The sequence below is a fragment of the Triturus cristatus genome, chromosome 11 (assembly GCF_964204655.1).
Source record: "Triturus cristatus chromosome 11, aTriCri1.1, whole genome shotgun sequence".
NCBI classification, from domain to species: Eukaryota; Metazoa; Chordata; class Amphibia; order Caudata; family Salamandridae; genus Triturus; species Triturus cristatus.
Window position 1 is genome coordinate 275,199,521 of NC_140594.1, and position 12,678 is coordinate 275,212,198.

The 12,678-nt window shown below is 48.0% G+C and overlaps 1 protein-coding gene across 1 annotated transcript; it reads left to right on the forward strand.

Moving 5' to 3' along the window:
• Positions 1–231: 231 nt before the first annotated feature.
• On the forward strand, positions 232–11,907 carry LOC146784014 (ubiquitin-like protein ISG15). The gene is made up of 2 exons (XM_085633865.1): positions 232–359; positions 10,460–11,907. The coding sequence occupies exons 1-2, from the start codon at positions 249–251 to the stop codon at positions 10,928–10,930; spliced, it is 582 nt and encodes a 193-aa protein (XP_085489991.1). The 5' UTR covers positions 232–248; the 3' UTR covers positions 10,931–11,907.
• Positions 11,908–12,678: the final 771 nt, after the last annotated feature.

Sequence of the window (12,678 nt, forward strand, 5' to 3'; positions counted from 1 at the left end):
AGAAACAAAGAGGAAGAGAAGCACATAAATGAATAAAGAAGGGCAAAAGGGTGGCAAGATAGAAAAAGAGAACAAAACGAGGTAAGAAAATGTAGCCGAGAAGAGAGGGAGGGGAAGATGGAAAGCAAAACTCCGCTTTCCTGCTCAGAGATGAGTTTCGTTTCCTCGCGCGCGCATCCCCCAAAACATAGTGACGTCACGCGGGAGCCGGCCTCGCCTATATAACGGAGGGGCGCAGGGCACCAGCGATGTACACCGGGGATGTGGACGCACTGAGAGAGACGCGGTCAAGCAGAGACAGAGGAAGGGCGAGAAAAGTATCAATTCATACGAAGGACCCACGAAGCACCTGTAAAATAGTAAGTCAGCGTTCATTTTATTCACGAACTGTACTTCTGAAATTTAAAACAAATGCTTTCTAAGCAAACACCCTCCCTAAGTTGGATTCGGAGAGAGACGACTTTGGAACAACATGTACCCCGCGGCATCACTAATATGTCGTGGTCGCCGATAGGACAGACCAGGTGTTTGCCCGACAGACAAACGATTAAACACCTTTTTGTATAACAACGGGGATTTCAGGGCCAGTGGGTGTGATCTTGCGGTTTGGCAGCTGACTTTAACAAGGAGAGTTGAGGTCAAATCCCTTCGTCCCTACCAAGGTGCTTGACCCTGGGCAACTCGCACTAACTCCATCTGTTTATGTTTTCTAATTTGCTAAAACCGAGAATGCCCCAAATCAGGTTAATCAAAGTACAATGGAAGTACAGAAAACACTGAACACGGAGTTCTCATATAGCAATGTGCACTCAACCATCATACTTTTTGTTACTTTCCATTCTTTGTCTGATACGTGTTGCATGCAGAAAAATAAATCTATTTTTACTGCACGAGACAATGTTTGATTGTTTATGCCAATAATTCAAGTGCAATACTAAATCAAACATGGCCTCCAAATTTTATTTTGTTTATCACATAGGAGGGCTGTTTAAAGTTTAATATGTAATGGGTGTGTTATTACCAAGGTGGTGATGTATGTGGTGTTGGTGGTGTGGCATGGGTGGTGGTTCCAACCAGGTGCCTGCACATTCAAATGTGTACGTCTCGTACACCCACCTCCTAATTGTTTTTTATTCATCACCCTGGGATGGCCTAATACCACTCTGCCACTACCAGAATACCACCCCCAATTCCACCACCATCACAATACAACTATCACCATGATTACCACCCCACCGCCAGTCCCAGACTCCCAGTAAAACCCAACAGTACCACTACCAATTCTACCACCACTGATACCACTTGCACTAACACCACCAATAACAGTACACTGCCACAAATACCACAACCAGTAACACCACAGCACCACTAACTTCAGCACCACCAACCCAAATACCAATATCACCACTCCCAATACCATGCAAACAGCACCACTAGCAAGCACTGGAAAAGCCAGCAGGTCTGTCTCCAGTGTCCTCCTGCCTAACCATATTTTCCGTATGCCAGTGTTAGCAGGGTTGTCACAGTAAACCCAGACCGATTGTCTTTGCCAGTGATTGCTTGTTAGGAAAGTTTGCACGGCTGCCATTTATTCTGTACCTGTCTTCGTGCTGCAGCTCAGTTCTGTGATGCTGAAGCTTCGTTAAACCTTTTAACGATACAAAAGCCGAACCGAATTTCATTGCCAGTGCTTGTTACTTTTAACAAAATGGACAAACTAAAAAAAAACCCACAAAAAGAGGCAGTAGAAACAAACATTCCATTGCCAAACATTCAAAGTTCCATTCTCAATTAAAAAAATGCACCCCCCTCATCCCTAATCACAGGGATTTCACCCCAGATTCCTGGCACAGACAGAGGTGAAGGGTTGATAATTCTGAAGCATGATGGGAGGGTAGCGTTTATTTGTATGTGGGTGTTGCATAGCGCTGCATGACACCCAGGGACGCCTCATAGCGCTCATGAAGGGGGTAGAAGGAGGACGATGGAAACAGTGTCGCCCCAGATGAACAAGCCAGTCAACAATTTGAATGATAGATGATCCTTCCCTGGTTACAGAAGGGGAGCACCACCCCCAGCACAGCGAGGCATGACTCGCATCTCAGCAGCAGGCAAGAGACACACAGCATCAGGATACTTCCATGGTTACAGAAGGGGAGCACCACCCCCAGCACAGTGAGACAGGACTCGCATCTGAAGGGGAGCACCACCCCCAGCACAGTGAGGCAGGACTCGCATCTCTGCAGCAGGCAAGAGACACACAGCATCAGGATACTTCCATGGTTACAGAAGGGGAGCACCACCCCCAGCACAGCGAGGCATGACTCGCATCTGAAGGGGAGCACCACCCCCAGCACAGTGAGGCAGGACTCGCATCTCTGCAGCAGGCAAGAGACACACAGCATCAGGATACTTCCATGGTTACAGAAGGGGAGCACCACCCCCAGCACAGCGAGGCATGACTCGCATCTCAGCAGCAGGCAAGAGACACACAGCATCAGGATACTTCCATGGTTACAGAAGGGGAGCACCACCCCCAGCACAGTGAGGCAGGACTCGCATCTGAAGGGGAGCACCACCCCCAGCACAGTGAGGCAGGACTCGCATCTCTGCAGCAGGCAAGAGACACACAGCATCAGGATACTTCCATGGTTACAGAAGGGGAGCACCACCCCCAGCACAGCGAGGCATGACTCGCATCTGAAGGGGAGCACCACCCCCAGCACAGTGAGGCAGGACTCGCATCTCTGCAGCAGGCAAGAGACACACAGCATCAGGATACTTCCATGGTTACAGAAGGGGAGCACCACCCCCAGCACAGCGAGGCAGGACTCGCATCTCTGCAGCAGGCAAGAGACACACAGCATCAGGAGACTTCCATGGTTACAGAAGGGGAGCACCACCCCCAGCACAGTGAGGCAGGACTCGCATCTCTGCAGCAGGCAAGAGACACACAGCATCAGGAGACTTCCAGGGTTACAGAAGGGGAGCACCACCCCCAGCACAGCGAGGCATGACTCGCATCTCTGCAGCAGGCAAGAGACACACAGCATCAGGAGACTTCCAGGGTTACAGAAGGGGAGCACCACCCCCAGCACAGCGAGGCATGACTCGCATCTCTGCAGCAGGCAAGAGACACACAGCATCAGGAGACTTCCAGGGTTACAGAAGGTAAGCACCACCCCCAGCACAGTGAGGCATGACTCGCATCTCAGCAGCAGGCAAGAGACACACAGCATCAGGAGACTTCCAGGGTTACAGAAGGGGAGCACCACCCCCAGCACAGCGAGGCATGACTCGCATCTCTGCAGCAGGCAAGAGACACACAGCATCAGGAGACTTCCAGGGTTACAGAAGGGGAGCACCACCCCCAGCACAGCGAGGCATGACTCGCATCTCAGCAGCAGGCAAGAGACACACAGCATCAGGAGACTTCCAGGGTTACAGAAGGGGAGCACCACCCCCAGCACAGTGAGGCATGACTCGCATCTCAGCAGCAGGCAAGAGACACACAGCATCAGGAGACTTCCATGGTTACAGAAGGGGAGCACCACCCCCAGCACAGTGAGGCATGACTCGCATCTCAGCAGCAGGCAAGAGACACACAGCATCAGGAGACTTCCAGGGTTACAGAAGGGGAGCACCACCCCCAGCACAGCGAGGCATGACTCGCATCTCTGCAGCAGGCAAGAGACACACAGAATCAGGAGACTTCCATGGTTACAGAAGGGGAGCACCACCCCCAGCACAGCGAGGCATGACTCGCATCTCAGCAGCAGGCAAGAGACACACAGCATCAGGAGACTTCCAGGGTTACAGAAGGGGAGCACCACCCCCAGCACAGTGAGGCATGACTCGCATCTCTGCAGCAGGCAAGAGACACACAGCATCAGGAGACTTCCATGGTTACAGAAGGAGAGCACCACCCCCAGCACAGTGAGGCATGACTCGCATCTGAAGGGGAGCACCACCCCCAGCACAGCGAGGCATGACTCGCATCTCAGCAGCAGGCAAGAGACACACAGCATCAGGAGACTTCCAGGGTTACAGAAGGGGAGCACCACCCCCAGCACAGTGAGGCATGACTCGCATCTCAGCAACAGGCAAGAGACACACAGCATCAGGAGACTTCCATGGTTACAGAAGGGGAGCACCACCCCCAGCACAGTGAGGCATGACTCGCATCTCAGCAGCAGGCAAGAGACACACAGCATCAGGAGACTTCCAGGGTTACAGAAGGGGAGCACCACCCCCAGCACAGCGAGGCATGACTCGCATCTCTGCAGCAGGCAAGAGACACACAGAATCAGGAGACTTCCATGGTTACAGAAGGGGAGCACCACCCCCAGCACAGCGAGGCATGACTCGCATCTCAGCAGCAGGCAAGAGACACACAGCATCAGGAGACTTCCAGGGTTACAGAAGGGGAGCGCCACCCCCAGCACAGTGAGGCATGACTCGCATCTCTGCAGCAGGCAAGGAACACACAGCATCAGGAGACTTCCATGGTTACAGAAGGGGAGCACCACCCCCAGCACAGTGAGGCATGACTCGCATCTCAGCAGCAGGCAAGAGACACACAGCATCAGGAGACTTCCAGGGTTACAGAAGGGGAGCACCACCCCCAGCACAGCGAGGCATGACTCGCATCTCAGCAGCAGGCAAGCGACACACAGCATCAGGAGACTTCCAGGGTTACAGAAGGGGAGCACCACCCCCAGCACAGCGAGGCATGACTCGCATCTCTGCAGCAGGCAAGAGACACACAGAATCAGGTGACTTCCATGGTTACAGAAGGGGAGCACCACCCCCAGCACAGCGAGGCATGACTCGCATCTCAGCAGCAGGCAAGAGACACACAGCATCAGGAGACTTCCAGGGTTACAGAAGGGGAGCACCACCCCCAGCACAGTGAGGCATGACTCGCATCTCTGCAGCAGGCAAGAGACACACAGCATCAGGAGACTTCCATGGTTACAGAAGGGGAGCACCACCCCCAGCACAGTGAGGCATGACTCGCATCTGAAGGGGAGCACCACCCCCAGCACAGCGAGGCATGACTCGCATCTCAGCAGCAGGCAAGAGACACACAGCATCAGGAGACTTCCAGGGTTACAGAAGGGGAGCACCACCCCCAGCACAGTGAGGCATGACTCGCATCTCAGCAGCAGGCAAGAGACACACAGCATCAGGAGACTTCCATGGTTACAGAAGGGGAGCACCACCCCCAGCACAGTGAGGCATGACTCGCATCTCAGCAGCAGGCAAGAGACACACAGCATCAGGAGACTTCCAGAGTTACAGAAGGGGAGCACCACCCCCAGCACAGCGAGGCATGACTCGCATCTCTGCAGCAGGCAAGAGACACACAGAATCAGGAGACTTCCATGGTTACAGAAGGGGAGCACCACCCCCAGCACAGCGAGGCATGACTCGCATCTCAGCAGCAGGCAAGAGACACACAGCATCAGGAGACTTCCAGGGTTACAGAAGGGGAGCGCCACCCCCAGCACAGTGAGGCATGACTCGCATCTCTGCAGCAGGCAAGAGACACACAGCATCAGGAGACTTCCATGGTTACAGAAGGGGAGCACCACCCCCAGCACAGTGAGGCATGACTCGCATCTCAGCAGCAGGCAAGAGACACACAGCATCAGGAGACTTCCAGGGTTACAGAAGGGGAGCACCACCCCCAGCACAGCGAGGCATGACTCGCATCTCTGCAGCAGGCAAGAGACACACAGCATCAGGAGACTTCCAGGGTTACAGAAGGGGAGCACCACCCCCAGCACAGCGAGGCATGACTCGCATCTCTGCAGCAGGCAAGAGACACACAGCATCAGGAGACTTCCAGGGTTACAGAAGGGGAGCACCACCCCCAGCACAGCGAGGCATGACTCGCATCTCTGCAGCAGGCAAGAGACACACAGAATCAGGAGACTTCCATGGTTACAGAAGGGGAGCACCACCCCCAGCACAGTGAGGCATGACTCGCATCTCAGCAGCAGGCAAGAGACACACAGCATCAGGAGACTTCCAGGGTTACAGAAGGGGAGCACCACCCCCAGCACAGCGAGGCATGACTCGCATCTCTGCAGCAGGCAAGAGACACACAGCATCAGGAGACTTCCAGGACTATACGCAGGACCTGGGCTGAAGCACTTTCAAGGGGCCCTTTCAACCTCATCAGGGCTAAAAAACAAACGTTGAGGTTTGGCAAATGGCAGCTTTCTTATTAAATGTTATCAACGTATCCCGCCAGCATTTCCTGTAAGCTGGCAATGCCCACCTAGGTGGTTCATTTCTATGACCGCTCCAAAATCTGGATCCAAAAGGCCAGAGCTTGGACAGAGGGTGTGGGCTTCACACCAGGATCATCTCCACAAGTCCTTGACATCCTTGTTATAAACTGCTCCCACACTGCTCACTGGTAGCACAAGAAAACTTACACTGCAGACAAAACAAACATTGGCAATGCTTTTAGGTCTGGCTTATAAATGAATCGACTCTTAAGTCATGGATGAGTTTAGGCACTCAATAAGTCATAATTCTTGCACTCTGCCACCCATTCCTGTGCTCATTCATTCACCCACTAGCCCATTTTTGCATTCACCCTTTTGCAAAACGACAATAAAACACACAGGCCGAACAACATATGGAAGACTAAAAGTAGAAAAAAGAAAACATTGAGCAACCTAAATAAGGCGGGCATATGCTTACCTTAACAAATACAATTCAACAAAGAAGCAGGTGGCCATTGTGCAAAGGTACTATACATAGTGTATTGTTGTTTTAGAGTTTCAATTTGGCTACCATGTTTTGAAGCAATGTGTTGGCCATCGTGGAAGGGCAAAACATTGATACACATCATTGGATGATGATTTCCTGGTTTAGATGCAGAGGGCATGTGGGAAATGGTACACTGGCGATGAAATTAGCAAGAAGCCAGTTCGCCACTAGCACTGTCTGGGGAGCGGTAGTTTGGTCTAAAAATAAAAAGAGGAGGAGGAAAGAAATTAAAAGGGTCCTACAAAAGGAGAAAAAGGCCAACCTTCCCTGGCACCGAAGAACGCACCGTTTCAGGGTTTGTTCACCTGTAGCCATACAAATGCTGTCACTCACAAGACACAAGAGCCAATGACTAAAGTGAGCTGAACCATTGCCCCATTCTATATGCAAGCAGAGTGCAAATGACACTAGTACAGACCAATGGCAGAAGAGGGCTGACCGAAAGCCACTCTGTCTGTGTAGCAACCCTCAGGTATACCGTAATAAAATTACAAATATGAACAAAATTACAGCTGTCAAAACAATATAAAATCCCTCCTAAAATGCCCAAGGATTATCATAGTGGAGATCTTCTATTGCCACAGTTTGTCTGAATTAGTCACCAACACCAAAATCATTGCCTACTCGAATGATCTGTAAAATTCTGTGTAACAAAATATCAGCCTACAGGCTTTAGCACAGTGTAGTATCAATCCACCAATAAAAGCATCTTGTCTTTAACACATGCTTTTCATATAGCCTTAGTGCCCGACCTAGCGGGCTCTACCTAGCACCTAGCGGGCTCTACCTCCAGTGTTAAAGGCCCAAGCCCAAGGAGAGTGCCTTTTAAAAGGGAGTGGGCCTTTAATAATGGCCGGTAGAGTCTGCTAGAAGGGCTCTAAGACTATTCGAACAGTCTGCCCCAGAGGGCAGAATGTTCTATTTGGTGAAAACAAAAGTCTCTCGGAGCAGCTGGTGTGAATGAAATAAACATTAGAATGTTGTTCTGCGGGCTTCTACCAGCCCATAGAAGCCCAGAGCACTCCATAGTGCTCAACATTCTAATGTTCTAATAATAATTAAGTCAGGCCTCCTAGCTTTGCCATACCTTTCCATAATAAACAAATCAAACCTATTGGAATCTGACATACCCTTTCCCACTGAGACCTATAGCCTTTACCACCGGCCTTACACCAGAACAAACAAAGGCCCAATCAAGTGTGCATACACTGGCAACCACCATGCATACAGTTATACAATTCTAAGTATGTATGAAATGACAGATGGCAAAACAATATACAACCTCAAAACAGCCCAACACTCAAAATCTTCTAACCCCACGGTTTGTTAGAGGGGCTGATCAACACCAGCACCCTTGCGGGCTACAGTAATCTGCGAGATTTTATGAAACAAAATGCCTATCTACGGCATGTAATACAGTTTGATAATAATCCACTGCTAAAGGCTTATTGGCTTTAACAAATGCTTTTCACCATAAATAAGCCAGGTCCACCTTTGTCATAATGTTTCATAATCAGATCACGCTATAGAGAGACAACCACCTGCCTATAAAATAAGATACAAATGGGCATAACTAGGCTCCAAACGATATGGAAATAACGCCATGGCTGACACTAGGGCGAAATCAAGACATAGCTACAAGTGAGAACTTGATTGTAAAATTAGATTCATTTTATTATGATAATTCAGATATTGGATCAATTTATATCAAAATTCACATAAAGACTAAATGGATGCACAATACAAAACATATATATGGGTCCCACATAAAGCAATTAGAACAATCAATCACATCAACATTCATTCATGGTTCAACCACACCATCCTTATTCTCATTCACTCATCAACTACAGTACATAAACATACACAGTGCTTAAAAACAAGAGATCAAAAGGAGATCAACAAACAGGGAAGATAAAATATCATAGGGTCTCGTGTTTCCTTCCAAGGGTTGATGGAGGTAGAGTCCAAACAAACACGAGAAAATCAAGGCGTGGGCTGCCTTTGATCTTTTGTATGTATTGATACCTCTACATTGTAAGAATTGGAAGAATGACAGAGATTTCACTATTAAATGGACTTTGGATTACTGCACCCAGACTGCATATTCTCTGACTCTAATTGTACCATCTGGACTACTTTATTTTGGGTGAGTCTGTAAAAGTGTTGCAGATTTGCAGCACTAGAGGTTTGCTTCTAAGACTATTTTTGCACCTTTGGTTGGCATGGTATATTTACCATTTGAGCACCTTTGATTAACGTATATAGCTTATCAAATTTAGTATCATAGCCACCATTGCTTTGCTTTTTGATCTAACTCATACTTTTCACAATAAATATGTTAGACCTACTGGCATTATCATGACTTTTCATAATAAAAAAATCAGGCCTGTAGCCTTTTCATTGGTTTTTCACTGTAACCAATTCAGCCCATCTTTACTAAGCATAAGCTTTCCAACAATGCAAAAAGTGCAATATAAGCACTCTTTTCAGGGAAAGCACACAGTCTCTACCCAATCAAACACTGTACATCAGAACGTGAGCAGGCCCTAAGCTCCGCTCTCATTAGTGCTTCTGAAAGGTCTTTTTCGGTTAATCGCATAAGGTCTGACGATGGCTGCCCAAAAACAAAGATTCCAAAACACAGACCTTCTAAATATCTTTCTTTGAAAGTATCTGCCTGCACCTTATTGCACCATCAAGCGCTTGCCCTCAAATATGATAGGACCGGAGGTAGAATACTAAAGTAACCCAGTCCTCAAGTAAGTGGGAAGTCACTTTCACTTGATGCATGTATTAAATGGTTAAAATATTTGTAGGGAAATATTTTTGTATTATTGAGATTTTGGCAGACTATATTTTGGAGTTTACAGTACATACGCTGAATGCAAACTAGTGGACATTTCATTGTTCTTCAAAGAGAATTGACTGAATCTCAGTAATGCCTGATTGATCAGGTGCAGAACTCTTAAACTTTTTCCATTTCAGCTATGGACCCCAGGAGCTCTTAAATTTCCCTTAGCAGTGCTATATTTGATTTGCCTGGTGGCTTAATACATGTATTAGCCCAAAGCCACCAAAGGTTTATGAATAGGGATATTTAAATTCCAAAGAGTCATACTACAGGGAGAGCAACCGTAATTAGGTGATCTTCTCGGAGATTTAAATCAACATCAAGCAGAGAGATATTGCCAGACAATACATACAGAACCAGATGTGACTGAACCATTTTACCTATAATAAGGTGTAGGTAAAAGATTGCATAGAATTGATAGGGAGATACTAAGTTTTTGAGAGTTGACCTGTATGACTGGAGGCTGACATAAACAGATGATATAAGTCATGATGTATGTTTCTGAGGTTGTTTGACTGAGTCCTTGTAGGTAGAGCAGGTATGAACCCGTAGATAGATGAGACCCCTGTATAGCCAACATTGATATGGTTGTGCACAGATATACGCAAACATTATCCTTCAGGTATGAGAAGTAGGAACATGCTTTTTTTACATAAGAGATCCCATACAGCTGGTGTAGTTATGGTTGTGCACAGATCTGCAGATACTGCAGGTTTAGATCCTGTAAAGGTGATGTGACTATAGCCGAGCATAGACACTGTATCCATCAGGCATTCAATATGTCCTTTTATAACCATTTGTCTCTTTCTCCTCCAGGCGATGTTGCTGCACGTGAAATTCCTCACGGGGACCGTCTATACTTTGGATGTTGATCCCTCCATCTCCATCTCAGCCTTAAAAGCTCAGGTGGCCAGCAAAACTGCAGTACCCGCCTACCAGCAGAAACTGGGATTCCAGAATGGAGGGTACGTGGAGCTTCAGGATAAGGATCAGCTGTCAAAGTATGAGCTGTCACCAGGGGACACTGTGCTGCTGGTGGTGAAAGATGATGTTCCTTTTGAGGTGTCTCTGATGACAGACAAGGGCCGCAAGTCGCCATACACCATTAGGCCATCAGAGGGCGTCATCGAGTTCAAGGCTCAAGTTCAAGGACGGGAGGGAGTCCAGGTTTCACAGTTTTGGCTTTGCTATGACTCAACGACGCTGGAAGATGGAAGGAAACTTGGAGAGTACAACATTGTCCCTGGAGGGACTATCTACATGAACCTTCGTCTACGTGGGGGTTAATGGAAGTCGGCTTTCCACATGGAGGAGCTGAATGAAGAATGAAACCATCAACTACCCCTATGATATTAAATGCACCATCTCTTGACTGCACACCGCATCCTCTTTATCCATTGTGACTCTTATAAACTCTTATAAACTTTTTTAAAGAGGCATTATCACTTGTGTATGTCCACAGAGTCAGCTTTGCTGTTATCTGCTCTACCTCCTCGCTGCCATCTTTAAAGTGACTTAGCACCTTTGCTTTCGGTGGACATGTATACCTCCTTGCTCTAAACATACTAGCATCTATGAGTTGGCAACTGTGATGTCTAACTTCTACATCTTGTAACACCAACACTACTTCTCTGTTGACATCTCAACCTTCCCGTTTAGGCTGATTTGTCTTGGTGGACTGACGTGAGAAATAACTGGAGGATATGGCTGTATCATTGGGGAAACAGAGGGGAATTAGAGACCAAAGAAGGAATGCAGCACTGCCCTTAGTAGTGGAGAACTGGAATGGCAGTAGGGGTGGGTAAAAGACAGGAGAAAATGTTAACTGAAGACTTCAACAAAATCAAAGGGGCATAGGGAGCATGTTGAACACACTGGAGAATAGGCTACGATAGAGGGAAATGGGGAGTTGAGGCATAGTGGCAAAGAGATAAACGTGAGGAGGGTATGGGGAAACAAGCCTGTGGTATTGTTGGAATACAGTGGGTGGATAAAATATTTACAAAGGAGGGGAGAGCAGAGTAAAGCACAGCTGCTACAAGGAGTAGTGTAAGACACACGCAGGTGGACAGTCAATGGAGGACGAGAGGGTAATGCCTGATTGTTCTTCAGAAGAAAGGAGCTGTGACTGAGAGTTTGAAGCTTTGTGAAAGAGTCTACACAGTACTGCTCTGTACAGTCCTGTTGTTGAACTCTGTCAAACTAATGTAAGGTACTAAAAGAGTGAAATATATTCTAATAAAAGCTCTAGTTCTGTTATAACAGCTATTTTTGGACACCATTTATTCAAGGTGCAGTTGTACTTTATATCCTTGCCACACACAGAAAGCATAGGGCGCTCTCCAGGACCCTAATGAGTGCCCTGACTTTGTGGGAGGCACCATTATTTATTTACGTATTCCATATGTGTTTACCTGACTTACACTGACTACTACAGTTTTTCATGGCCTGTGTGACTCAAGGGCAGGTAGCAAATCCTTGTAATAAGTATTGCCCCAAGTATCTGTGCAATTGCAGTAGTATCTGGTTCTTGTGCTGGGAAGCACAAGAACCAGATACTACTGCAAGCTCACAGAAATTACAAGTATCTTTTCTTTTTATCCTTAACTTGGTGAAGTTGAACAGTCAAGTTTGCCGTTGGAGGGTGGTGTTGGCAAAAATGTCTGCTTCAGAGACACCCTTTTTTTTTCCCCGAGGAGAACATGGCGGCCGTGAGCTAAGCGGTCGCTTGCCGTGCTGGAAGCTCTCCTGCCTTTAATGTCGATGTTCTACGCCACGCTTGCCCAGGAGGCTATGGCAATGCCTGTGTGCATACCAGCGTAATTGCGCTACTGATTTTAAATTAAACACTTACTTGGTGGTAGCATGGGCGATGTGCGTTAGTGCCTCTGTGGATCTGCCGTGCTGCCTCGTTGCAGCCTCGGAGCTGAGTAGGGGCTGGAGATTGACGGCACGTTGGCTACTCCGCGTCGGACTGCCCCGGGTTGCTTCCGGGAACGCGAGCGGCAGAGTCAGCGCCTGTAAGGCGGTGGGAG